Source organism: Dreissena polymorpha, chromosome 2, assembly GCF_020536995.1.
Source record: "Dreissena polymorpha isolate Duluth1 chromosome 2, UMN_Dpol_1.0, whole genome shotgun sequence".
Taxonomy (NCBI): domain Eukaryota; kingdom Metazoa; phylum Mollusca; class Bivalvia; order Myida; family Dreissenidae; genus Dreissena; species Dreissena polymorpha.
In genome coordinates this window covers 153,733,396-153,746,806 of record NC_068356.1, presented here as the reverse complement: position 1 = coordinate 153,746,806, position 13,411 = coordinate 153,733,396, and the positions used below count along the sequence as shown (strand labels likewise).

General features: G+C 34.0%; 1 protein-coding gene across 4 annotated transcripts; it reads right to left on the bottom strand.

Moving 5' to 3' along the window:
* Window positions 1-893: 893 nt before the first annotated feature.
* On the bottom strand, window positions 894-13,123 carry LOC127869517 (zinc finger protein 726-like). 4 transcript variants are annotated; one of them, XM_052412142.1, is made up of 7 exons: window positions 9,962-12,707; window positions 9,461-9,544; window positions 6,476-6,581; window positions 5,260-5,336; window positions 4,812-5,003; window positions 3,115-3,250; window positions 894-2,410 (listed from the first exon to the last, which is right to left on the bottom strand). In XM_052412142.1, the coding sequence occupies exons 2-7, from the start codon at window positions 9,518-9,520 to the stop codon at window positions 1,875-1,877; spliced, it is 1,107 nt and encodes a 368-aa protein (XP_052268102.1). In that variant the 5' UTR covers window positions 9,521-9,544; window positions 9,962-12,707; the 3' UTR covers window positions 894-1,874. The 4 variants fall into 4 exon arrangements, with proteins under 4 accessions (XP_052268102.1, XP_052268105.1, XP_052268106.1 ...); XM_052412145.1 differs by lacking the exons at window positions 9,461-9,544; window positions 9,962-12,707 and adding an exon at window positions 13,059-13,123; XM_052412146.1 differs by lacking the exons at window positions 9,461-9,544; window positions 9,962-12,707 and adding an exon at window positions 13,071-13,111.
* Between the last annotated feature and the right edge of the window lie 288 nt (window positions 13,124-13,411).

The window sequence follows — 13,411 nt, the reverse complement described above, 5'->3', positions numbered from 1 at the left end:
ACCGCATCTGTAATGAGGTATATTGTAAGAAAACCCTAACAATTTGACTGTATAGCAACAATATATAGCTTTTACATTAAAGAAAAACAACACTAACACGTACATTTGTAAGAAATTAAATTAGAAAGAGTTTATCTTGGGGTGTTATTAGTCTGTTGGCATTTGTCCATAACCGAATATGCCATAACTTCAGGGCACAAGAAGTCTGTTACACTACAGTGGTGTGTAAAAGAACAAACAGTGGGTAGTTAGATGCCGAAAAGCTTTATTAATTACTATAATTATTATTGAGTAAATTCACATGTCGATAATGTCTGTGTTGCATATTTGCAACTCCATGTTCGATTCGACTAGCATGGTCACGTATATAAACAATTGATTCACACTATTTAAGTTTACGTCATATTCATACTATCCTACAGTGTTCACTTTGTTTCACTATTGCCGTATAATGATACAAGAACCGAACACAGGCACATTCAATCTAGTCAGATATATCATTCAAACAAGTTTAACACTAGCCAATGTCAATCACATCGGCACAATATTTACAAACTTGGTAGATGTCCACATAATGATGTTACTGGTCATTTACCGAATCCGCATCCCTTGAAGTTTTAGAGGAAAAGATTTTAAAAGTGTTCACTGTATAAGAAACAAGTAAACACAGGGTGTGACCAATTTCTAATCGTGGGCCCCATTTGCACAAACTTGAAAGATGACCTACGTCACTATATCATGCTTAATACCAAACCTCTGTACATTGGTGTTTCAAATATTTGAGTTAAACCTATATACATGTGTACATATATGGGAATGAACTATATATATATAAATGGGAAACAGGTTACAACCAGGACGGGCCAGTTGTGGCATGTTTTGAACAAACTTGGTGCAGATCATATATTTTATTTTGATGTTACATGCCAAACACAAAACATCTTGGCCTTATAGTTTCAGAAAGAACAATTCTTGCAGTTTTTCCAATATACATATAATAGAAACAAAAAGCTTTAGTACACAGCAACATTTTACCTAAGGGACATGATTTTAATAAACTTGGTGGAGTAACACATTACAATACAATTTTACTTGTTATATAATCAGCTTACACCTCTGGGCCTTGTCTTTTTAGAAAAGTTTGTTTAGTCATTTTACTATACAAGTCTATATTACTCCTGTGATACATGGTGTGTGACTATTTTACACCCCAGGGGTTTGACCGAACTCTTTAAGTGCTGGAACCGAATTTTGAAGGCTTTTGCAAACAGCTTGGATCCAGATGAGACGCCACAGAACGTGGCGTCTCATCAGGATCCAAACTGTTTGCTATTCTGATAGTATTCTTTAAAAAAAATGAACAAAATGCTAATTTTAAAAATTCAGCAGACGTCATTTAAGCAGACAACAAATTTCCCAGCATGCAAAGGGTTAAACAATTTAGAAGAGGATCACTAGATAATGTTACAAACCAAATATTAAAGCCCCGATACTTGTGGTTTCAGAGATTTCTTAAATGTTCATGTTTTAGCTATTTCTTCCCTTACATTCATATATATCCTCATGTGCTTCTTCACGTTTTCGAGGGCCCAATCTGGTTACATGGATAACCACACACCTCACACTTGTTTAAGTCAGTCTCCTATATGTATCCTCATGTGTGTCTTCAAATCACCACTATGGTTACATACATAACCACACACCTCACCCTTGTATGGTCTCTCTCCTATATGTATCCTCATGTGTGTCTTCAAGTGACCACTCTCTTTATATGCTTTACCACACACCTCACGCTTGTACAGTCTCTCTCCAGTATCTTTCTTCATGTGTGTCTTCAAGTGACCACTATGTTTACACGAATAGCCACACACCTGTCACTTGTGCAGTCTCTCTCCTGTGTGTTTCTTCATGTGTGTCTTCAAGTCACAACTACGTGTACATGAATAGTCACAGATCTCACACTTGTACGGTCTTTCTCCTGTGTGTTTCATAATGTGTGTTTTCAAGTTATCCCTCAGTTTATATGTTTTACCACACACTTCACAAATGTACGGTCTTTCTCCTGTATGCATCCTCATGTGGTTCTTCAAGTTACCACTTTTGTTACATGCATGACCACACACCTCACACTTGAAGAGTCTCTCTCCTGAATGTGTCCTCATATGTGTCTTTAAGGTACTACTCTTGTTACATGCAAAACCACATTTGTCACACATGTACGGTCTCTCTCCTGAATGAATCCTCATGTGAATCTTCAAGATACTACTATGTTTGCATAATAAGCCACACACCTCACACTTGTATTGCCTCTTTCCTTTATGTATCTTCGTGTGTTTCTGTGAGTTTTTGTCTCTGATAAGGACAAGTTCTCTGGAGAATTCGACTCCATACCAGACCAGCAGTTCCTCGCCTGTAGCAATAGAAATAAACAAGTTTAAAACATGTGCAAATGTGAAACTTTTTAAAAGAAAATCTTTGTCACAAGTGTGACCTTAACGCAACATTTATTTTCGAAAAGTGTGTATGTGTGTCAATTTTATTTCATTAAATTAATAGTTATTCTCAATTTCTTTATTATATAAACATATTCAAGTTTTTATTCAAAGACTGAGACAGGTTTCAAGTCTAGTTAACAGTGTTGGTAATTTATGTTTTTTCTCGCTATGTTTAACATGTGTTCACAATTGCTGCGACATGGCCTCATACCGAATAAGACATAGTGTGAAGTGGGTTTTTTCTATTATTGGGATCTACCTGACATTAAGTTTTGTGCATAAATTGACTTGTAAATGTATATGTCTTTGTAGGCCCAAGGCTGCAGTTGGCAAGGATCTATAGTGTGTCTCAGAAAGCACTCTGACTTTGGAAGAAGTTATAATTAAGTATCAATGTCCAATTATTTAATGAAAACTCTAAGGTATTATATATTGGTGTTGCCTTTACTGTGGGAAAAATCAGAGTACTCAGAAAGAAAACACACCTTTCCTGACAATCAAGCAAACTCATATGAGCTGGTACAGGGTAATGAACCCATATTGCCAAGGCGAGACTGTTCTTATCAGACCGAACCACATTGCATTATCATATCTTCAGCCATACAACATGTCTATATACCTGGTGAAACTGGCTTCAATGTGCAGTAATAGATGCCTTCTTTGTTCTGCAATGCTACAAGGTTCGTATCTGCCTCCTTCATTGCACAGTTCACGTATCTCATCCAGTTAGAGGTCGCTGTGGCCTCTTTGCCATCCTTTAAGGTTTGAATTGCATAGAATCATACTATCACAAACAAACAATTAAACAAGATTGATACACAAGAAAAAATGATACTTCTATACTTATTATAAAAAGCAACATTCCATTGATAGACTGGAATAACCAAAGAATGCATTTTTAAACTAAACAGGGGCAATGATCATAGATATTTTCTATAGCTATTAACACAAACAAAACGTGTGTAACTACATCCTTGAATTGCATACTTATTTTAAACAAGAGATTGCCAAGCAATATTGTCCCCTACCAGTGAAGGGCCACCATTGTCAGTATTTTTTAAATATATTTGTTGCCATAGCAACCATAATTCTTTTGTAGGAACAAAATGAAATGACGTGCATAATCTCCATATTGCAATCTTAGTATCCATGTTTCAAGTTTCATGAATAAATATAAAGAACTTTTAAAGTTATCGCAGGATCCAGAAAAGTGTGACGGAGAGACAGACAGACTGACAGACGGAGCGCAAACCAAAAGTCCCCTCTGATTTCACCGGTAAGGGATAATAATGACTGAATCAGTTTCAAACTATGTGTGAAATCTATACATGCCAGCTTGATTAAATAGAACAAATAATAGGTATATAAACTAGAAATGTGTGACAGATACTAATGACCAAAAAAAACCTATGTTTTGACGCGGACAAATCAATAATTAATTTTAAAGCTGAAAAGCAGTAAAAAGGGCAATAATTCAGCTAAAACTGTTGCAGTTGAAATTACTCTTTTAACAATCATCTACACACTTAGGACAATAAGCTCTTAAAGTCTGAGCAAAATCTGCAAATAACTTGGAGGCTTTAAAAACTTAAGTTTGGGACTATATATTATAAAGTTGAAAACCAGACAAAGGGCCCTAACTTTGCCAAAACGTGTCACAGACAAAAATCCTTTCATAACAATTATCTCCAGAAAATAAAGATAGATCTACTGTGAAAACTAGCTCAACCAAGTAGCTAAAGATTAGATGAAAACATAAAACTATATATTGTATAGTGGTAAAACAGACAAATGCCAAATTTTTGCTAAAACTTGTTGCAGCCAAAGTTCCTATTCAAATGTTTTGTTACACTCATCTATGCATTAAGGTCAATCATCTTTGAAAGTTTGAAAAAGATTCACCAAATATGTAAATAGGAATTGAAATCACACGTGTCAGGATTTAAAAAAAAAGACAAAGGACCATAATCCTGCAAATACTCCTAGAAGTCAATGCCCTTTTTTTTAATCATCTACATGTACATATTAAAGTCATTTTACAGTTTGCACGACATCCACCAAGTAGTTAAATAGTATTTGAAATTACAAGCATTGGGGTGAACAGACATGCTGAGGGATAGATAGACAAGTACCATGCTTTATGCCACCCTTTTGTGGTGGCATAATAAACATTAAATCCCCTTTATAGATTGCTAGATAGACAATGTATTTGTTGAAAATGCAGCTGTTTATTTTCAAACATTTAGACTTTATTAAATTACCCTTGAATTTCAAACCAAAATAAGTATCAATGCATCAAGCAAAGCATCACTTTACCCGAACCTTCCAGCAATATCCTGACTTGTGGTTGTCGGTGATGATAGCGCCCCCATACGGTCCGAACATTATTTTGGATTGCAGTCCCTCCTTAGAAAACACTCCAAGACCAGCTCCAGCTATTTTGGATGTTTTGATTTCAAGGCAATCTGGCAAGGTATGCTCAGCTTTAAGAGGGTCCCCTTCTGGCACCTGCAGTTAATAATTAGGTATATACAATGTACAAGAATGTACTTGAAACACACTTTTGTATTAGAATAAAAAGGACATATCAAAGGCATGTCTTAAATTTATTGGCACATATTATTACAATGAAAATTGCTTACATTTATTACCAATAATACACTTTTCAAGTAACTGTATTGTATGCCCATACAAATATGTTTGTTTTCCCCTTATTTTTCTCTAGAACATGTGGTTTATGTTTTAAAGATGAACAAAGCTTCACCTCTTTGTCCTGTATGTAGTTATAGGGTCCATGGGCAGGGCAGTGCACTTCTGGCTCCTTGTTGCATTCTCCACAGTCTACAAGAGAAAAATTAACACAATGCAATACTCAAACCAAGTCAAAGACTAATATCAGTTACTGGAACATCAGATTTAAAGAACCCACTTATATTCATTTGGAATATTATAAAACCGCTTATTTAGAAATAAATATCACATAATAAGGTACATATGGTTTCAAAACAAGTTCGTATACTTTCTGACTTATGTGCAACACATAATCTGACAGAAAAGCAAATATATAGGGAGACATGATGACTTTAAGCATTCACCTGAGTGTGAGTTACAATTGTTTAAATAGGTCAACCATCTGAGATAGTGACTAAGTTTGTTACTTCATGTGACAACGTTATAATCTTGGTCTAGATATGGTTATGACAAACATTGAAAAACAACTTTATTAAAAAAAAAACAAAAAAACAAATGAAGCATTTGAAGTGTTATTACTATTTTTCTCAGATTTGACCCAGGGACCTTATTTTTGACAACACCTGACCTCCATTCTAACTTACTAGATACTGTCAAGATGAACATTCTGACCAAGACTTGTCATATTGTTACAAGGTTTTTCTGAAATTTGACCGCGGTTTGTTTTTACTGCACTTAACCCATAGTCGTACTTGGCCTAGATATTGTTATAAACATTCTGACCATAGTAAGATTGAATCATAAACAAGGTTTCATATGGTAACAAGGTTTGCAAATTTTGACCTGTTGATCTTGTTTTAACTCAACCAAATATAATTCAAATTTGGCCAAACATTGCAAAGTTTAGCATTTTGACCAAGGTTTATCAAGATTGACAGACTCAAAATGTACCTTATAGACTAGTGATAAATATTTTCTAGGATGTGGCCAATTATACTAGTTTGTTTACCTACCTTTTAACCAAGTTTTGAACCTGGTTCTACATGTAACTTGGTTTCAATATGTTCAATAAAAAAAATATACTGAATACGTTTCATCCATATTGATTTAAATGTTGCCTGTAGAGTGAACAAGCCAAATGTTGACTGTGCACAGAACATAACATCGAACTTACCACTATAGCTCAACTTGAAAACTAAGTGCTCAGGGAGCTTAAATGATTATTATTTTTGTTGGTCTTAGTGAGACTTTCTAGTGCAAGGTATTGGGTGTTTGGTTGAAGGGCTTACAGAGAAAATGGTTATTATCTAGAGGTTCCATGTTCATACAGCTGGCTAGGTTGCTCTCTTTCGGACTGTACTCAGGTTTGTCTTTTTCTGGGGTGCTGGTCATTCTCTGCAATAGTGTTTAAGACGAAGAATTTTGATAACATGTAATACAGAATATTCTGATAATAATTATCTTTTAATTAAAACATGTGCATCCCATGCAACAGCTATGAGATTTTCTTTAACAAACAAACTCTAGCGAAAACAAGAAAGAGATTGATTTTTTAAGTTTATCAAGAAAAATAAAAATAATGCCAGCATTAGCTATGTAATTTTTTACTTGTATATTTTTGTTAGATTTTGACATGTTCTTAATCTCAGGAAATAAAATAAAAAGCAGTGACTGCTTTAAACCACATTTTTCGAGGGGCGGGCATAAGCATACATATGGGTACAAACATTATTGTTGCTTCTTTGTACAAAACGATTTAAATGTTTTAATAAGAAAGAAACGAAAACAAAATTTCCAAGGCCCGTAATTTCGTCAAAAAATTGATAAATCAGAACAAAACTTGAACTGGGTGACGGGTCATGTAGTTAGACGTGCACACCAAAACATATGGTTAGTATATGAAAGCGTTTAAGAAAAAGTCAGAAACAAGTGTTATTATAAAAAAAAGTCCTAAGTCCAAGGCCTGTAACTTAATCAACAAGAGCACCGAATAACGGGTGCCACGCTCGGCTGCAAAAGCTTGTCAGAATTCTTTTTTAAGAGGTCACAGTGACCTTGACCTTTGACCTAGTGACCCAAAATGGGTGAGGTGTGTAGAACTCATCAAGGTGCATCTACATATGAAGTTTCAAAGTTGTAGGTGGAAGCACTTTGATTTTAGAGCCAATGTAAAGGTTTTAGCACGACGCCGGCGGATGGCTGACGGCAGACGATGAGCAGGCTATGACAATACCTCAGGTTTTCTCCGAAAACAGCCTCGCTTATAAAAACAAGTGCATGCACCTGTGTCCATTCAACGTTATTAAAAAGTGTATTCCATTTTGAATGGCAAGTGGGTACATCTGTATTATAGCTAAAACATTTATAAACAAGTTTGTTTTGATTATACATGTAACCAAATACTATGCTATTTAAGTAGAATGATATAAATGCACATTGTATATTAGACTTTTAATACATATAAGTCCTGATAATCTGATAAAAGCCTTCACAGTTCTGATTAAACCTTCATAAAATAGGAAGTTAATTTTAACACCAATGATATTTTCTAACACAGATTGTTTTAAACATTCTCCAGAAGTGTACAATATATCTCTTACATATCTTATTCCCCTATCATACATATTTTTATTTTATATAATATTCATACCTATCTTAAAATTGTGGTTATAAAATAAAGGCATATAAAGGATATCTTCACACTTACTGAAGTTTTGTTTATTAATATACATGTACTCAGTGTAACATGTTAGGACATTTCTCCAAAAACAATTTTTTAAATTTATAATTTTTTCTCTGTAATTTTTTCTTAAATTAAACATTTTCTTCACATCAAACATAGAATATTATAAACATTTCCATTACTAGAATTTTTTCCCTTAACCATGTCATTTTCAGATATATCAGTCATCACAACTCCTCCATCATCATATGATTTAATAGCAATAGTTTGTTTAATTTTTGCTGGTCCATCCCATACAAAATTTGAAAACATGTTATGTATTTGTTTTAAAACTTTTTCTCCTGGACTAGGAAGAGCTATAAACAGGTGTCACTGTGTTAAAAGGGGAAGTAATAATGATTTAATAACAGTTATCTTTCCTAGGGGTGTTAAACTAACAACCCCTACAAACATTTCAAACCATGGAAATCTTAAATGCTTTGATATTATATTAAAGATCTTATTTAATACTGCTATAATACTTTAATAAACATGCCATTTTGGTGAATTTGTTGCTTATAAAAAGTGTTCAAGTTTTGTGTCGATTCGCAGACCCGCTTTCTATGAAATTTGGCTTCTTTTTTCTTTATAATTTTTTTCTATACATGGTATCATATTGAAATTTCGCATAATGATGGCATTTTTTCTGTAGATTTCAATAAAAGCATTGATTTGTTGACCAGAAATTGATATAGTACCCTACCTTGTGATTTAAAAAGTGCAAATTATTTTTTTATTTTTTTGTCGAAGAGCATAACACCACAACATATTCTTTTAAAGTATAAAAATCTTTAATAACTTCAATAAGTCAATACCACATTCAACAAACAAACTGCAATAATGTCAAGTGAGTACAAAAGGGAAAATTCAATAAAACATTTCAATACATTTAAACTACATACAATATCTCAAAGTAGGCTCTTTTTGTACAGTTTGTATGATGCTTGATATTTCTCATGTTTGGAAAACAGCTGGCCATTATCTTCCAGTTTCACTCTTTAAACAATCAGAAATCATCCCAAAGTCTAGAATAAATTCAAATTTTACACTTTAGATATCTACTCGCCCTGGCAAAACAAACACGCCAATTTGTCTACATGCTGTCATGAAATTCACTTTCATTTCATTTTACAACACATCCAGGGTACCAGTTGTCATGATTTTACAGTTATGTAGTCTTCTTCTTCCGATACAGCACTCCTTTTAAATAGAGGGAGGCATATTGGTGAAGGGGTGAAACAACTGTACAAAGGTGCTCAATTGGGTGTTAATTCAAAATTATTTACATTGTAAGTGTCTACAATAGGATAAGGGGGAAAATGACAGCCACAGGAGTAAGGGTTTTGAAAACTTCTACTGTGGCTGCCTCATGTATATGGAGAGGGAGTGAATTGGTTGTATGACTGTTCATGGGTAGAATAGTCTTTACAGATTTGTATGTGTCTAAAGCATTGGTTAATGCTGAGTCTGGATAGGCTGATGCATCATTTTTATTGGTTGAAAATTTCAACGACAATTCCAATTGTCCATGTACTGGATTTTTTCAACTTGCTTGGTAATGATGGAGTTGCAGCGAAGTCCCACGTCTTGCAGAAGGCACCTGGATACTCATAAACCTTTATCATAGCCAGACACACTGAAAAGAATAACAAGACATACCAAAATTTATGTTTTTTACTAATAAAATACATAATAAACATCTATTTTGTCATTATCCTTCATAATTTGACATCTTTGCAAAAATCGCGAAAAATGGTACGAACAAGATAAATAAAATTTTAAGTTCGTACCCAATTCAAACAACCCATTTTATTACGTAAATATTTATAGAAAAACGCAGTTATTGATCTGTTTCGATTCAATTTGCTATAATCAACCATTTCAATGCGTTTATTTGAGGTATGCAACTGATGGGACTGAAATATTCATTGATATAACGCGTGTTTTTCGTGTAAAAAAAGCGAACATTGCTATCGATTCTAAAAGCTGGTTTTAATATATATTTTTTAAACATAATTAAAACCAAACAATATCAAAAATGATTATAACAAACCTTTTCTTTTGTTTTCTGTAGAGGTTAAGCGTGTATGGTTTAATTAATTCAGATTGTCACAAACGATACCGATTAGGGAAGCAAAACAAAAATGGCGCCTCTCTCTGCAGAGGTCAACTGAGGTCGAATTGTATAAATGTGCGTCTTTGTTTAAAGATGCGGCAGCATTTTCATTAGGACTTTTTGTAGCAGGCTTTTAAGTTATATTTGAGGAGGCCAACGTGTGCGAGCACCGAAGGTGCGAGTTGCTAGGGGGGTCCGGGGCATGCTCGCCTGGAAATTTTTTGAAAAAAAGTTGCCAAATCGTGGCTTCTGAGCGATTTTGGGCACATAATTTACATGATTTTGCTCAGTTAAAATAGAGGATATTTATGTGAATGGCAAAGAAAAAAGTCCTCAGTTTACATCAACTCTGCAATTATCATCTTAATCAGACTCAGCTCATTATTCCCCTCAGTAACATCGGTCTCGACCCCAGCATCCACAAGTGTAAGTTTAACTTGTGGATGCTGGGGTCCAAACACAGTAAGAACTGGTGCTGATGATGAAGCCCTTGGCTGCTTCCTGGCAATCTTCCGCCTCTCCTTCTTGTCTAGCCACAGCTTGACTGCTGACTTGATAGGCTGCTTGGCTTCAGGGCTTAAATAGTAAAATAATCAATATGGAAATGTAACATGTTTTTTCAGATTGAATTTTACTTTTGAACTTCAATTCAGATTAAATTTTACTTTTGAACTTTATTTTTTTTTAAGAAGAGTATAAATGGTCCATTTAATATAGAAGACACTGTGCAAGATCATGGATGACATTACAATGTTGTCATAAAATTTGGGCATAGGTTCTTCTAGAATAGCAGTTTTAAGAAAAATTTGGCAATGCAGATTTTCCAAAAAAATCGTGCATAGGTTGCCCCAGCTGAGGCAATCTTAGGATTGAAATATGTTGCCGAGGAAGCTTCTTTTGGCCAATTTTTTCCAATACAAATTTGGACATAGCTAAACATTGCAGTGCCAATTCAATATTATTTAGCATTTTAGGCATTGTGCCTAGGCCACTTCCGACCTTAATCATGAAAATATACAGGAGAGTTTGAGGCTGGAGAGTTTCATTTATCCTAATACCCTCCTGTAAATGTGGTTATTAATAAATCCACTTACCGTTCGTAGGTTCAAAACTGCGCGGAGAAACCAAACATAGACATGATCGGAACCAAACATCAACGAAATTTGTCGAAAATTAAACCAAAATGTAACAGGAAAGTGCATTCATCCGGAGGTGCCGGTAAATGATAAATGTTAACAAAACAGGAACAAAATAACGTCAACAGCGAACTATTGTTCTTACTCGAAACACAAAAGAAAAAGTTGTTTCTTTTTCTTTTTTAGACATGTTGACATTGTCAGTACGTGACCTTTAATCAAAATCGTACACTCATGTTACACGCTTCGCGATTGGACAATTATATCGAAACGACCAATGAGACAGCAGTTAACACATATCGGTTAGGGTTGTTTACTTCCGTTTCAGGCAGTTTATAAACAAATACTAAATATCTCGTCATTCACATTCTATACATAGATTGTGACGTCACTACGTTATTGTCACCTCTATACATTCCTCCGTTTGGGGAATTATGCTTCCGCCAAAGTTAAGTTCTGCGTAGGAATGAAAATGTTAATACTGAAAGAAAAATCGTTTTTTATTGTGTGTTTAAAACGGAATTTTGTTTAAAGAAATGTTATTTTATTATGTTAAAATGGAATTTGGAATCTCTATTAAGACTGATAGCGATTATCAGAAGCACGATAACCTGACCTACTTTCGCTTTAACTTTTCACTCGTAAAAGAAGTGATACCCACAATTCCTTTCGCGTTAGGACACAGGTCAGTAAGACCGGTGTGCACAAAATGCGTCATTCATCGTCGTGAACATTTGCAGATTTTTTTTTTCCGAATTTGAGCCAGCCAAAATAACATTTGAGGCGGTCAAATCGGCCGCCGGCCGCCTCCTAATGAAAACGCTGATGCGGGTACCTAATTCTCATTTGTGGAAAATAATTTTGGTTAATTTAAGTTAGACTTTCTTGCTTTTATAACTATGTTCCAAAATTGTGTTCGGTCCATCAGAAGTAATTTAATTCAACGTCAAAGTCGAGTACTATTTTCTCAGCGTAGGGTGGTCCTATGTCAATTTTGAAAGCATTGTAGTAAAGTCCATTCATTTGTGAACAAGATGATGTCAAACTCATAAATATTCATGATGTGTAAAATATCCGCATTTGAATTGTTAACAAACACATGTTTATGCAAGTAGTCCGAAAATCGGCATTAAGCTATGGGGATATTTCTGCCCAGAATTTGTACAATTAACAGCATATATACTTATCATCCTGAAAAGATAATGAAATGAAATTTATATGCATAGAAAGATAAAACATTTTTCTTTTAATAACTTATTATTGTTTTGCTTTATATATTTAAATAATGGTTTTATTGATCATTTAGTATAAAGAGTCGTATTGTTTTCTTCCGCTTTTCTCCCATTGAACTGATAAGGAATCGGCTTTTATCAGGTTTGCTAATATCAGGAGGCGCTTGGAATAAGGGAATCGTATGATACTGTCTGAACATTTAGAGTCATTAATTATGGACAAAACTCGTATGTCCAAAAATAAAGTCACGAAAAAAACAAAAAATGCAGTTTTTTTTCTGCTATGTAAAAAAGGCCATGAAACAATTCCCAATTAAAAAATTAATTAAAAAAGAATTATCATTAATTATTATATCGCAATTTTATTTCATAAACATCTAACAAAGTATATCAAAATATTTTATATATTTTTTTCCTAAAAAATTGCCATTGTATCGATTTAAAAAATCCTTATTTGACCAGAGTCCTTTTCCCAAAATGGCTGGAAAAAACCTATTTTGACTAAAAAAAGGTGTCCGAAAATTTAGAGCGTCCGAAAACTTTTACAAATATAATTTTATCGTAATGAACATAAAACATTTAGAAGCGAACTTGTGCAAGTATCGTTTAGTAACGTTTTTGCATTAAGCAGAATGTTCATTACTCGGATGAAAGAAAATCTCATACAATTTATCAAACCTATCGTGTTGTTTAACACACAGTTTTCACCGGAAGCAGAATTTATATATGAGTCAATACGGTTACATTTCAAAACGGTAGCAACGCGCAATCTGGTTCCCAAATTAAAGTTAGATAACTATTTACGTATTGAAATCTTTATGTAGTAGCCTGGTGGTACCTCGTATCGGTGTATTAAGACATTGTCTTCAATTAAAAATGTGTGAATGTAATAAAACAAAGAAAACAAATCTGTTCGTTATTATTTTACCTTTTTCAGATATAATTAAGTTTAACTGTGATATAATTAATATGATAATAGGTGCTACCTTATTTATGGACAAAAGCTTATTTGATGTTTG